The sequence below is a fragment of the Macaca mulatta genome, chromosome 7 (assembly GCF_049350105.2).
Source record: "Macaca mulatta isolate MMU2019108-1 chromosome 7, T2T-MMU8v2.0, whole genome shotgun sequence".
In the NCBI taxonomy this organism is placed as follows: domain Eukaryota; kingdom Metazoa; phylum Chordata; class Mammalia; order Primates; family Cercopithecidae; genus Macaca; species Macaca mulatta.
In genome coordinates this window covers 78,352,012-78,366,782 of record NC_133412.1, presented here as the reverse complement: position 1 = coordinate 78,366,782, position 14,771 = coordinate 78,352,012, and the positions used below count along the sequence as shown (strand labels likewise).

Sequence of the window (14,771 nt, the reverse complement as noted above, 5' to 3'; positions counted from 1 at the left end):
AAAAGCTCCAAATTCAGAGCCAAATGAAAAGAGTGACCAGCTGCTTAGCATCTCTTCTAGGCAGAAGTGTAAGAGCTTGTCTGGAGACCAGCAGCGTGGACTCCTAGTGTGTTTGATGGTACTCTAAAGCAGTGGCTCTCAAACTTGACCACACGTTAGAATCCTCTGAAAGCTCCAGAATACCCCAAATCTATTAAATTAGCCTATCTGGGGATGGACCCAGGACTTAGTATTTTTAAAACTCCTCAGTTGAGTCCATTGGGCCGCCAAGGTTGGGAACCACTGCCCAGGGTGCATTCTTCTTTCAGGCATGAAGAGATGGTGAGTTAGCCTGTTCCCTGCCTGCCACACTTAAGAGAAGCCTGCTGGCCAATAAGAGGGGGCTCCTTGGCTGCACTTCCTGCTGTCCCTCCCCAGCCTGGCTCTCCTCCCCTGGAAACGTGGGCCAGTCTCTGGGCTCTCTCACCTTCCTGACTCCACCCTTCTTGTCTGTCCTCCCACTGCTCCTGGAATGATCTTCCTAAGAACCAAGTCTAATCCTATCACACCCTCACCTTTCACTCCCTGCAGAGCAAGTCCTAGCATAGAGACTCTCCTAAAGATTCCTAGAGTTTTCTTTCTAACCTAATTCCCTTCCTCATCCCTATATTCCAGTCAATCTGAAGACAAGGGCTCCCCTTGTTTTTGCTTATGTCTCCTTCCCTCACCCCATAGCTCCAGCATTTAGCCAGGTGACCTTCGCAGGGAAGATGTTCACATAAAGGGCTTACTGAGCTGGATTGAGTTTAGCAGAACATAATGTCTCTGGGCAGCAGAATGAAGGAAACATAATTTGTCCTCACTGAGACAATGGCCATGAATGACCTTGTTTTGAGGGAGAAGGGAAATAACAAGCAGCTTGAAAACAACATTTTTCTAAACCTACCATTTTTTTTGCTGTTATTCATGTTTTAAATTTTACATGTTTTAAAAAAATTTTTAAATTTATCTTTTAAAGATAGGGTCTTGCTCTGTTACCCAGGTTGGAGTACAGTGGTGAGATCATAACTCACTGCAGCCTCCAACTCCTGGGCTCAAGCTATCCTCCCACCTCTGCCTCCTGAGTAGCTAGGACGACAGCTGTGCACAACCATGCCCAGCCTTCATGTTTTATTTTAAATATTTTAAATATAAATATCTGTATTTATTTTTACTTTTTTTTTTTTTTTCAGACAGAGTCTCACTCTGTCACCCTGGCTGGAGTACAGTGGCACGATCTCAGCTCACCGCGACCTCCCCGTCCTGGGTTCAAGTGGTTCTTCTGCTTCAGCCTCCTGAGTAGCTAGGATTACAGGTGCACACCACACCACTACACCCGGCTAATTTTTGTATTTTAGTAGAGAAGAGGTTTCACCATGTTGGCTAGGCTGGTCTTGAACTCCTGACCTCAGGTGATCTACCTGCCCGGCCTCCCAAAGTGCTGGGATTACAGGCATGAGTGACCGCGCCCAGCCTTTTCCCAGTTATTAAAATAAGCTCATTACAATTTTTAAAAAATTGTGTATAAAGTAGAGTGAATCTCTCCCTCTTACTCCTCCCAGCAATAATCACTGTCAACAGATGAATGTATAAGCTTGCTGGCTTCTTATCACTCACATGCCATGGACTGAAGGTTTGTGCCTTCCAAAAGAAAATGGGGCCTTTGAGAAGTAATAAGGTCATGAGCGTGAAGTCCTCATCATGGGATTAGTGCCCTTATAGAAAGGGAACTTGCCCATGGGCCCTCTCACCACCACCACCACTGCACCCCACCTTGCCCCTCATGTGAGGACATAACCAGAAAGAGAAAACCTCACCAGCACTGAATATGTGGAAACCTTGATCTTGGACTTCCCAGCCTCCAGAACTATGAGAAATAGATTTCTATTGTTTAAGCTGCCCAGCCTGTGGTATCTTATGATAGCAACCTGAGCTAAAATGGCCTGTACATTTTTCCCCTTCACTTTCCTCACTTAACAACATATCATGAATAATTTTTTCCCAAACAACTCAGACTCATCTCACACATTTTAAACACTGATTGATGTTCCACCTTCAACAACTGTACCATTTCCCCTTTGGTAGATGGTTAAGTAGTTCCTATTGTTAGCTATAACATTTTTAGTTTGTAAAAATAATGTGGAAAATGTAAATCATAAAAACAATTTGAACTCCTGACCTCATGATCCACCCGCCTTGGCCTCCCAAAGTGCTGGGATTATAGGCGTGAGCCACTGCACCTGGCTAACATGGTGAAACCCCGTCTCTACTAAAAAATACAAAAATCAGCCAGGCATGGTGGTGGGTACCCATAGTCCCAGCTACTCAGGAGGCTGAGTCAGGAGAATTGCTTGAACCCAGGAGGCAGAGGTTGCAGTGAGCCAAGATTGCACCACTGCACTCCAGCCTAGGCAACAGAGCGAGACTGTCTCAAAGAAAAACAAACAAACAAACAAAAACAATTGTTTAAACAAGCAACAAAAGAAACATCAGCCACAGTCTCTTACCCAAGCATGACCATTTTGTACTATTTCATTTTGGCATGGTTCTTCCCATATGTTCTTGTTGACATTTTGTATATGTGTATTTATTTATTTATTTATTGTTTTAAACTTTTAGGTTCAGGGATACATGTGCAGGTTCATTACATAGGTAAACTTGTGTCACAGGGGTGTATCGTATGGATTATTCCGTCTCCCAGGCAGTAAGCATAGTACCTGATAGTTATTTTTCCTGATCCTCTCCCTCCTCTCACCCTGAACCCTCAAGTAGGCCCAAGTGTCTGCTGTTCCCCTCTTTGTGCCCATCTGTTCTCCTTATTTAGCTCCCACTTATAAGTGAGAACAGGTGGTTGGTTTTCTGTTCCTGCATTAGTTTGCCAAGGATAGTGGCCTCCAGCTCCATCCATGTTCCTGCAAATACCATGTTCTTTTGGTATCTGTTCAGTTTGGGTTCTACTCTGGCACTTATTTCATCATAAACTTATAAAATGTTACGCCTTAGTTTTCGCCACCATTGGCTTTAATGTCCCCTGAGGGCCTTCGTGAAGTTTCTGAGCTATTCCTGGCTGTGGGACATGTTGGTTGTGATGGCATTTTGGTATGGATGGTTCTATTCCCCTAAGTATTGTCACTGTAATTTCTTTCAGGGTAATAGTCCTTCCCCCTAAGTTGCTTTTCTTTTCTCTCTTTTATTAGAAAATAAACTTGTTTTTTAATGGGGAATGGGAGAGAGGGCGGTCTGGGTAGGAATGAGGGTAGGGTGTCCATGGGCTGAGTCAGCTTCGGACTCCTGGTTCTGATTCTGCAGCTCATGTATGGTGTCCTCGCAATCAGGCAAAGTGGCCACGCCATAGCCCACAGTGCCCAGGGCATAGCAGCTAGAGGATTCCAGGAAGTAGGCGGGCAGTCACCACAGGACCTCCCATCAGGACAAGGGCAGCTCCAGGCCCAGGGGCACCCATGGTCAGGATCAACCAGGTAGAGCCCAGGATCACTAGTTCCCAAAGCCACTGTGCTAATTTCATCATGGTCACTGTTTGCCCTGCATCTCCCCAAGTTGCTTTTCTATCTCATCAGCAACCTTCTTCAAAACCTGCCACCCTTATCTGTCATGAGATTAGAGTAAGAAATTTTTAAAAAATAGAAAAGAAAGAAAAACTTGCCTCTGAAGTGCAATGCATCTTCCAGAAGGTGCTTGTGCTTTCTCAGCTACCACCCCCTCCTACTGACTCCTCTCCCCATAGCCATGCATCAGGCCCCACTAAAGACCCCTTCTTCTTAAAGACTTTCCCAAACTGAGGAGCATCTGTGCTGGGCTTTCACCTGCTGTATGCATCCACGTGGCCCTGTGCTTCCTAACCAGCACTTTCCACATTTCATTCTGTTTCATGGTGTGAGTTACTCACCACTGTATCCTCAGCAGGTGAAAGGGAGGACATGAGGGACAGGGAAGGAGGGAATGCCCTAGCTCCTCCCAGGGCCTCTGGTGGCCTGTGGCCTGCAGGTGAAAGGGAGGTCAGTCCTGTGGTAGTCATCCTCATTAGCCTCCTGCTCTTACAGCAGGTCCAAGCTCCACCATTCTTGGGCTTCCAGACCCCAGGAGTAGGGTGGTGTCTCGGGGGAAAGCTTGTGTCTTGTAGGTGGGCAAGCTACCCCCACTCCTCTGGCTGCTCCAGCTGCCCCCATTACAGGGCAGCGCTGGTTGGGGCCAGGAGGGACTGTTTGTTCAATTCTTACAACACAGGGGCTATTACCAGCGGCGCTGGAAGGGAGGAACAGCTGTTCCATCTCCCGAGCCAGTTCCAGCCCCCCTTACCTGATCACCTCCCTAGGTTTTATCGAATCTCTGTGTCTCACAATTACCTCTAATTTCATTGCCTTCATTGCAAAGAAGAGTGCTTTTCCCTGCAGCTAAGATTTTCTTATATTACCCCGGCTTTGCCTCTTCAGCCCCCAGCCTCTTCCTTCCATTCCCAGCAAGCGACATGAGCAGTCATTTTCTGAGACTGGAGCTCTGCCGCACCCCCGCACTGGCCACTCACACCTCAGCCATGCTCCCCTGTCCTGCCCCTGAGAGCAGAAAGCAGAGAGTGGAGGCCCTACGGCAGGAGCCCCCAGTTTAAGGAAAATGCTGCACAGGGCTTTGCTCTATGGTTCAAGCAGCTACTCCCTCTGGAAAGAAGGTTTTGATGTGCTTCCTCCTTCTCGTTCCTCTCCAAAGACCCTCCTTCAACCCTATATCTCAGGCAGATCTAGGAGGTGAGGACCAGACTTCAGGACTGGCTTATTTCATTCATCCAACAAATAATTGTTAGATCTCTGATATGTGCTAGCACTGGACAATCAAAAACTACTTATTTAACACAGATTTTATTCTCAGCACAGTGTCTCATACTCATCCCCTTCCCTGAACATGAATAGGTGCCAGAGGCAGTGCGAAGAGGGTATCTGATAAAGACTGAAGGCTGCAGGGTCACCAAAGATAAAGAAAAGACCCTCCCGGGCAGTGAGCACTTAGTTGAGGGCATAAGGGGAAGGTATGTCGTCAAACAGTGGTGCTCAAAGCTGCAGTGTGCTATGATAGGGTATAACTGTAGACATGGTACCTGCCTTTGAGAAATTTCAAAACTAGGGCTGGGCACAGTGGCTTACTCCTGTAATCCTAGCACTTTGGGAGGCCGAGGCAGGCAGATCGCCTGAGCTCAGGAGTTTGAGACCAGCCCGGGCAACATGGCAAAACCCCATCTCTACTAAAAAAATTAAAAAATTAGCCAGGCGTGGTGGTGTGTGCCTGTGGTCCCAGCTATTTGGGAGGCTGAGGCAGGGGAATTGCTTGAGCCTAGGAGGCAGAGGTTGCAGTGAGCCGAGATCACACCATTGCACTCCAATCTGGGCAACAGAGTTCCAAAACTGCCTGGGCATAGAAGCAATCATGCATTGAATACCCAATCAGGTCCAGGACTGACGGAGGCAATAGTCATCCTTGCTTTAGAGATAAGAGAAATGAGCCTCAGAGGCTCTCTCCCTTTCTCCTGTTGTGGCCCACCTGACCCTCTGTGCTTCAGGAATGCCAAATTGTGCTTTGTTCTCTGCAGATACTATGCTGTTTTACATCTCACTGCCTTTTCCTGTGCAGTTCCTACTGCCTGGAACACTGTTCCTTCAGCATCTTCTACAGCATCTATTCTGGGAGTGCTAGGTTAAGTGCCCGTCCAACTGTTGGTGAGTATCTCTCAACTAGACTGCAGGCTTCTCGGAGGCAGAATCGTGACTTTGTCACACTGGTCCTGCCACACTTGGCACAGTGCCTGCTGCAGAGTCAGGGTTCTCAAATTATTGGCTGAAGAGAATAAATATATGTACAGACGCGTGTCTTAAGCAGCACAGCTAGCATGAGGCAAAATGGGTTTTGAACCATGGTTGCCCCTCACATAAGGCACCTTTGTGTGCATTAGGAAAAGACTCCCCCTCTGAGTGAGTGCACTGCAAAAAGGCAAGTCTTCTGGGCAGACCAGCTGGGAAAAGGCACTCTTCCCTTGGCTGACACAGCCAGGTCTCCGGGCTTGGCTGAGCCAGTGAGTAGATTTCAGCCCTGACTCATGCTTCTTGGGCATGATGACCCAGCTCAGGTACAGCCTGTTTGAACTCAAGTCAGCTTGATACTGAAACCCACACTTTTCTTTGCCATGTGAACAAGAGCAATGTGCCCTCAAAACATTTTCAAGCCAAGAAAAAGCTCTGTGTGTGTGTGTGTGTGTGTGTGTGTGTGAGAGAGAGAGAGAGAGAGAGAGAGAGAGATTGATTTTTGGCAAGAGATTTTTGCTATTTTTGGTAAAATAGCAAAATCCCCAAACCGCTGGTGCCATGTTACTGTGGGCTCAAATCCACATACACAAGTAAGATTCCATACATACATAAGATTCCATACATAAGTGAAATTATGTGGTATTTGTCTTTTTGCATCTGTGTAATTTCATTATAAGTATTATATCCTTAAGGTTCATCCATGTTATTGCAAATGACTGATTTTTTTTTTCCTTTTTAAAGCTGAATAGTATTCCTTTGTGTATAAATGCCACATTGTCCTTATCCATTCCTCCCATAATGGACACCTAAATTGCTTCCACATCTTAGCTATTGTGAATATTCTTTTCCCCCAAATCAAGCAGAACAATACTCATCCCTTTGCCTGAGCACAACTAGGTGCCAGAGGCAGTGGGAAGAGAGTATCTGAGAAAGACTGAAGGCTACACGGTCACCAAAGATAAAGAAAAGTCCCTCCTGGGGCAGCAAGCATTTAGTTGAGGGCATGAGGGGAAGGTATGTCTTCAGATGATGGAGTTCAAGGCTGCAGTGTGCTATGATCATGCCTGTGAATAGCCATGGCACTCCAGCCCAGGAAATATAGTGAGACCATGCCTGACTCTAAAAAATTTGGATTTGAAATCTGAAGGCTGCAGAACTGCAAGTAGAAACTGAGCATGTTTTGCAAACAGCAATAAAGGATTTAGCATGAGGAAGTGAGCCTTGCAAAGCAAGTATAGGGTAGGGGATCCACAAAAGGGTCAAGTGAAACTGTCTCAGTTTGTGTATCTGTAAAATGGGGATGACACTACCTACCTCACAGAGTCCTCACAGATGAAATTCAATAATATAGGTGAAATGAGTAGCATCTGGCATATGGTAAACATTTACTAAATGGTGATTGCAATTATTTTGATTAGCAGATTGGTGATGACAATGATGATGATAGGAGTGTAGTTGTTGGTGGTATAATATTTAGGGTAATGAATGTCTGCCACTAAATGTCAAGGTGAGAAGAGCTCTGCTAACCTCTTCTAGAAAGGGAGAAAGAACAAGAGCCTCTCATCCTGCTTTTGTTCCCATCCGCTCCTCTTGTGGCTAATGCAGATAGCGAGCAGAGTTGCTAAAAGCCTTGGCAGAAGAACCACAGGAGGACTGAAATGAGCGGAAAGAAAGCTCTCCAGTCCTTCGGCCCCCGCTGCCTGTCACTCCATCTTCCCAGTCCTTGGGGCACCCTGCATGAGAAGGATGGAGGAGGCAGGAGCATGGGGGTACAGTGGGGGACTTAGCGTTCTTCCTAGGGTGAGATGACAATGGAAGGGAGGGCGAGGAATGAGAAGTTGGGACAGTTGAGATGGATGCCAAAGGGTTGTGGAAACAAAATGTGTCCTCAGGCGTGCTTGAAGCCTATACCACTGATGCTATCCATTTGTACAGAAGATTGTTATTTAGCGTTCCACGAACATTTACTGAGTGCTTATGTACATGTCACTGTGGTAGCTTGGGGATCAGTAGTCACAAAACAGAGATGGTCTCTGTATTTGTGGAGCTGACTTAACTTTTAGCCCAATTTAAATACTTGATTACTTTTTGAACAAAAGCAGCCACAGTTACTTAGGCCAAAAACCTTGGGATATCCTTGTCTCTTTTCTTTCTCTCACACTGCTGATCTAATCCACTGGCAAGTCCTATTGGCTGTATCCTCAATATGCACCCCAAATCTGACCGTTTCTCACCACCTCCACCTCTATCACCCCAATACAAGCCACTGCCTTCTCTTGCCTAGACCATTGCTGTAGCTACTCCTCTGCTCAATGCCCTCCCTGGCTCCTTATCTTACTCTGAATTGAAGGCAAAGTCCTTGCAGTGACTCACAATGCAGTCATCATCTTGCCTCTGATTGCCCCTTTAACCCTATTGCACCATGGTAGCAATAAGAGCTGGAAAAATGAAATGAAATCCACTTCCTGGAAAAGGCAAGGAGGGAAGACAAGCTTCAGTCTCCTTTATCACTAGCAGATTTTCCAGGAAGCACAGTGTGATGGACTCTTACATGGGACCCTGTCTTAAACTGACAAATAGCAAGAACAGTAACGAAGGTCAGAGTATTTTAACGACATCATTAGAAATATGGTTAAAAATTAAAGATAAACCTCACACAGGGAAAAAAATGTTTGCAGTCCCAACAAAAGATCAATATCCAGAATATATAAATAGCTCCTGTAAATCAATAAGAAAAATAATCTCAGTGGAAAAATGGACAAAAGATTTGCAAAGGCAACTCACCTGCCTTTACAAAAATGAAAATAAAAAAGGAATAATCTCTTGGTGAAAATACTTACAAGCCAAGGATCATTAGAGAAGAGAAGGCATAGGCCCTATTCTATTCTCCTGTTATCACCATGCCGGGAAAAGGGCAGTGTGGGTCTACATGCCAGCAGAGGAAATTCTTCTTATTGTTTTATCTTCATGTAGGTCAACCATGAGTGTAAATTTATCTACGAAGATATACACAAGCTGCTTCAGTGCCAGGGAGGCTGGAGGAGAGAGTCCTTTTTGCTGTTATTATGGAAAATTTCAAATGCATACAAAAGTAGAGAGAAAAGTACGATGAACTCAATGTCCCAGAATACTTTTGGCTTAAACCCTACACTCCTCAAGGAAAGGCTCCCCCACAAGAAATCAGAGGGAAGTCCCACCTTCCCCATGGTGGGCAGGGGTGGGCAAGGGTGGGCTGTGGAGGGGTGAGAGGGTGTTGGGCTGAACGTTGAAGAGCAGCAGCATCTGACAGGCTGAATGGAGAAGTGGGAGGATTGCAGCACACTCAGGGCTGACTCCACAGACCATTGCAGTCACAAAGCTGGGGACAATCTGACAATTAGAACTGTTCTTTTTGTTTTTTAAAATTGAGACATACTCTACACAATTCACCATTTAAAAATGTACAATTCAGAAGGTTTTAGTATATTAACAGAAGTGTGTAACCAATGCCATTATCTAATTCAGTACATTTTCATCACCCCAAAAAGAAACTCCACACCCACTAGCAATAACTCCTTATTCTCCTTTTCCCTTACCCCCAGAAACCACTCATCTACTTTCTGTCTCTACAGATTTGCCTATTCTGGATGTTTCATATAAATGGAGTAATACAACACATGACCTCTTGTGACTGGCTTCTTTCACTTAGCAGAATGTTTTCAAGGTCCATCATGTTGTGGCAAGTATCAGTACTTCATCCTCTTTTAATGCTGAATAATATTCTATCGTATGGATATACCACCTTTTGTTTATCCATTCATCTACTGATGGACACTTAGGCTTTTTCCATATGTTATCTACTACAAATAATACCGCTATGAACATTTGTGTCCAAGTTTTTGTGTGGACACGTTTTAATTTCTCTTGGTTATATACCTAGAGGTACTTCTGGGTCGAATGGTAACTTCATGTTTAACTTTTTGAGGAACAGCTAAACTGTTTTCCACAGTGACTGCACCCATTCCCGCAGCAGCATATGGGGCTTTTGATTTCTCCACATCCTCACCAGTATGTGATATCTTCCTGTTAAAGATATTATAGCCATCCTAAGGGGTATGAAGTGGTATCTCATTGTTTTGATTTGCATTTCTCTGATAACTAATGGTGTTGAAAATCTTTTTGCTAGGGAAGCAGGAACCTACGAAAGCCAGAGTGACACCATTTTAAAATCAACTCCATCTTAAAACTAGCATGGCAAATTCCTTGCTAGTCGGAGATGATCAATACAGTCTCAGTCTTCAAGGCGCTCGCTATCTAGAAGATAACAGAGTAGGAAGTTTCTCAGCATCTAATCAATAGGTGAAAAATCAATTCTATTCATATTTTTTCAAATGTGCCCAGCAGGTGCAGAGACACTGCCATTGGAACTCACAGAGATGGCCAGGTCAGGCGCCATTTTAATTTTTTCCTTCGGAGCCACGGAGCCTCTACGGCTTCGATCCTTCCTCCGGGCACCAGGGTGCGCTGTACCATCTCTTGGTGTCGGCTGAACAGTGCCGCGCTCTCCCTTACTTCCCTTCTTGCTGGGCCGCACTTCCGGTGACTGGCGGAAACGGGAACCTGCAGCCGCGGGGGCCAGAGTCCTGGGGCATGGCGGGGGCGGGGCAGGGGGAGGCGCGCACGGAACAGGCTGGGGCGTCCCTCGCCCTGGCTCTTTGAGCCTGGACCAGACAGGTGAGGACTTATCATTTTTGGCCCAGCCTCCAAGCCCGTCAGACCCTCCCCGGCAGGCTCCTCCCTGCATGACGCTGATACCCAGAGGCCCCACGGCCCCCTCCCTCCCTCCCTCCCTCAGAATTCTCTTCCCATTGAGGCCCCGCCCCAGGCTTTTCTTTCCGGGGGCGCCCCTTTGGGTTTGTGTGCCCGCCCCTTGGCATCCCCTTCTGGTTTAGAGGCCGTTGCAAGGAATTGAGGGACATGTGCACCTTCCCCCATAGGGAAACTGAGACCCAGCAAGGGTAAAGGACTTAGTACCACACAGTGAGTTTAGTGTCCCAATTCAGTCAGGCTTTCTTCTTTCATTCCATAAGGTACCAAATGTGCCAGCCCCAGTGCTAGGTTCTGAGAATACCAGATGACCAGGGTAGACCTGGTTACTTCCTGTCTGGAGGGTACAGGTTAGCAAGGGAATCAAACATTAAACACAACCATGCAAGTGGAAGTATAAATACAATTGCGATGATTACTATGGAGAAGACAAAATATAATAATGGGAGGCCTGTTTTAGATAAGATGGTCGGGGAACACTTGCTAAAGGAGACCGCACTTAAGCTGCAACTTGAGAAGTTACAGCAAGGGCAGGGGAAATGCATTCCAGGCAGAGGGAGTAGTCTCTGTGGATGCCTGAGTTGGCACAGAACTTCCCGTTAGATAGATCCAGTGTTCAAGAAGGGAGACTTACCATGTGTCAAACACTGTGATGAGCATACAGAATATAGTGTTTGCGTATTGGTCGGTCGAACATCACCATCTAATGAGGGCCGTAAACATAAGTAAGATCTTCATCTCAGCTGCCCAGCTCTGCCTTTGTAGGGCAAAAGCATTATGTAAATGATTGGGTATGGCAGGGTTCCAGTGAAATTTTATTTACAAAAACTGGGAGGTGGGGGTCAGGCGTGGTGGCTCATGCCTGTAATCCTAGCACTTTGGGAGACCAAGGCAGAAGAATCACGTGAGCCAGGGAGGTCCACGGTGGTGCCACTGCACTCCAGCCTGGGCGACAGAGTGAGACCCCAAAAAAACCAGGAGGTGAGAGGTGGGCTAGATTTGGGCCGAGGGCAGTAGTTTGCAGACCCTTGCTCTATTCTAGATCAGTATACATTTTAGGTCCTTGTTCAATGCATGTAACTCCAATATAATTGAAACGAACGTTTTACAAAACAATGCTTGCTATTGCAATATATGATAGCTTGATATTTTCTATTTTCTTGTATTTCATTTTTTAAAATGTCAGACTATTCACTAAATTGATTCAAGGCCCTATTAATGAGGTGTGACTAGCAGTTTGGGAAACTTGCTCAGTCATGGAGGTATGTACATTTTTAACTTGACTGGGTATTATATATACTTATATAAGGCATTTGGAACCTTTTCAGAAGGAGACAGAATGTGAATAAATACCTCATTTTATGTTTTGAAATACAGATTGGATGCAATCCCTCCCCTGCTTTGCAGTCTTTTTCTAGGCCTCTCTTATCACTCACTCTGTGCTTCCTGTGCTCTAACCACTTGAAATTGCTCGTTTCCCAAATGTGCCATGTCATGCTTTTTTAAAATGTGTCTTTTATGTACCTTTTTATCTGGTTTGTTCCTTTTTTTTTTTTCTTTGGAGACAGAGTCTTGCTTTGTCACCTAAGCTGGAGTGCAATGGTACAATCTCGGCTCACTGCAACCTCCGCCTCCTGGGTTCAAGCAATTCTTCTGCCTCAGCCTCCTGAGTAGCTGGGGCTACAGGCGCCTGCCATCATGCCCAGCTAATTTTCGTATTTTTAGTGGAGATGGAGTTTCACTATGTTGGCCAGGCTTGTCTCGAACTCCTGACCTTGTGACCTCCCCGCCTCAGCCTCCCAAAGTGCTGGGATTACAGGTGTGAGCCAATGCATCTGGCCTGTTTTTCCTCTTTTACTTTGTTTAGTGTATTATTCTTCAAGGCTATGCCAATTGTTGCTCCATCAATTCATTTTAACATATTTATGAGCACTTAACTGTCCCTTCTCCTAGGTGCTGGGAATACAGCAAGGAATTAGACCAGTTCCCTGCTCTCTGGTATGGGGGGACAGATACTAAAAAGGTAAACAAATAACTTAATTTCAGAAAGAGATAAAGACCATTAATGAAATAGGGTGTATCAGTAGATTCGTGTGGGCAGAAGTAAGGTGGCTGGGGAATATTTCTGAGGAGGTACTATATTAGCTGAGACTTGAATGATGAAACAGAGTCAGATCTTTCAGCACTTAAAAAATGTTGTTCCACTTCTTTCTGACTTCCTTGGTTTCTGATGAGAAATCTAGACATTTGAATTGTTGTTCCTCTATAGGTGATACATGGTTTCTATCTGGTCACTTTAGAGATTTTTACTGTGTATCTTTTAGTTTTTTTCCATTTTAGCTATGATGTGTCTGGACATGGATTTCTTTGGATTTATCATATTTGGGGGTCGCTAAACTTCCTGAATTTGGGGGGGTCTCTGAACCTTTTGAATTTAGGATTTATATCTTTAGCCAAATTTGGGAAGTTCCTCCCTTCCTTCCTTCCTTCCTCCCTCTCTCCCTCCCTTGCTTCCTGTTTTTTTTCCCTTCCTTCCTTTCTTTCTTTTCTTTTCTTTCTTTTGACAGAGTTTCACTCCGTTACCCAGCCTGGATTGCAGTGGCATGATCTCAGCTCACTTCAGCCTCTGCCTCCCAGGCTCAAGTGATCCTCCCACCTCAGCCTCCTGAGTAGCTGTGACTACAGGTACACACCACTGTGCCTGGCTACTTTTTGTATTTTTAGTAGAGATGGGGTTTTGCCATGTTGCCCAGGCTGGTCTTGAACTCCTGGGCTCAAGCAATTTGCCCACCTCAGCCTCCCAAAGTTCTAGGATTATGTACTCTCTCCAAAGATCAGGGTTAGACCTTTTGATATTTTCCCTAGGGCCCTGAGGCTTTACTGACTTTTTTTCCGTCTTTTTTTTTTTTTTTCTTTCTCGTCTTTTGTTCACTTTGGATAGCGTATACTGATCTATCTTCAGGGTGACTGACTCATTTCTGTGATGACTTCATTCTGCCCTTGAGCCCATCAGCGAGTTTTTTATTCTTTTTCAGAATTGTTTTTAAATTAAAAAAAAAAATTTTACTAGATTCTATGGAAGCTAGAAGAGTTTTGTATGCTGGTTATTGCTTTTCAGCTCTAAACTTCTTATCTGGATCTTTAAGAAATATCCAGCTGAGTTTCTCAGTTTCTTAGCTGAGACTTTGGTTTTCTATCATTTCAAGAGTGTTTGTGATTGCTTATTAGAACACTTTTATAACAGATACTTCAAAATCTTTCTCAGAGAATTCTAACTTTTGTAGCATCTCAACATTGGTGTCTGTCAATTGTCTTTTCTGGATTGAGTTTTTTCCTAGTACTTCATATGCTGAATTATTTTGGATTGTATCCTAGACATTTTGAATATTATAAGATGATAGGGCCTGTTTAAATCCCAAGAGGAATGTTGGTAATTTTTGGCTTGGTAGGCAGTCTACCTAATTAGCTTCAGGGAATTTGCAATTTGCAACTCCCTTTCTTTAGGCTATGATTCTAATGGCAGATGAATTTTCAGAAAATCTTTGCAGTGCTATTTGGATCTGTCCCATGCATGTGACATTCAGTGGCCAGTCTGAGATCTGGGTGGTGATTATTTCAGATCTCAAAGCCTTTAGTCTGATTTGGACCAGATCCACACATGCGCAACTTCATGATGTTACTTTTCTGCGCTCCTCCCCCTCTGATATCTCCTCAGTACCTTCTGGTTTCATTGGGGTCTCCCTTTTGATCTTCTGATGACAAAACTGGGACTTTAATTACCTTCCTTGCAACACACTTGCTCTCCAAGCAGCAGGAGGACCGGGGGGGGGGGGGGTGGGGGGGGGCAGACAGCGTTAACCTCACTGCCCATTCAATGGTACTTTATTGTTAGCCAATTAGTTTTTCTCGTATGCCTGTCTTATGCATTCTGTCTAGGTTTTATAGCTGCATTTTTAGTGGGAGAGAAGGTGGTGTTTGCTTATTCCTTGTCTGGCAACAGCTTTATAACTTGAGTTTTTCACTAAATGCCGTTGACTTTTATGGCCTGAGATTTAACTTTGATTTGAATCAAGGTATAATAAAACATTTAGAAGACTATGCCATATAATAGATGCCCCATAAATATTAAAGCATATTTTT

At 44.8% G+C, this 14,771-nt stretch overlaps 2 protein-coding genes across 19 annotated transcripts in view; both read left to right on the top strand.

Moving 5' to 3' along the window:
- The window catches only part of LOC106999277 (uncharacterized), a 43,711-nt gene extending 33,285 nt beyond the window's left edge, over window positions 1-10,426 (top strand). Inside the window, exons 4-6 of one of the 3 annotated variants that reach the window (XR_013395954.1) lie at window positions 5,615-5,741; window positions 9,437-9,543; window positions 9,991-10,163. Coding sequence is in view for 2 of the 3 variants with exons in the window: in XM_077940242.1 (XP_077796368.1) it covers window positions 5,615-5,741; window positions 9,437-9,495 (186 nt within the window). In the remaining variant the exon portion in view is untranslated. Of the gene's footprint in view, window positions 1-5,614; window positions 5,742-9,436; window positions 9,618-9,990; window positions 10,164-10,205 lie in introns of those variants that run through there. The other 2 variants (XM_077940242.1, XM_077940241.1) reach the window with 2 other exon arrangements.
- Window positions 10,395-14,771, top strand: part of DET1 (DET1 partner of COP1 E3 ubiquitin ligase) — a 43,783-nt gene continuing 39,406 nt past the window's right edge. For 7 of the 16 annotated variants that reach the window (XM_077937812.1, XM_077937811.1, XM_077937806.1 and 4 more), the window contains exons 1-2: window positions 10,395-10,538; window positions 12,585-12,654. In XM_077937812.1, the coding sequence (XP_077793938.1) occupies window positions 12,632-12,654 (23 nt within the window). In that variant the 5' untranslated portion in view covers window positions 10,395-10,538; window positions 12,585-12,631. 16 annotated transcript variants of the gene reach the window in all.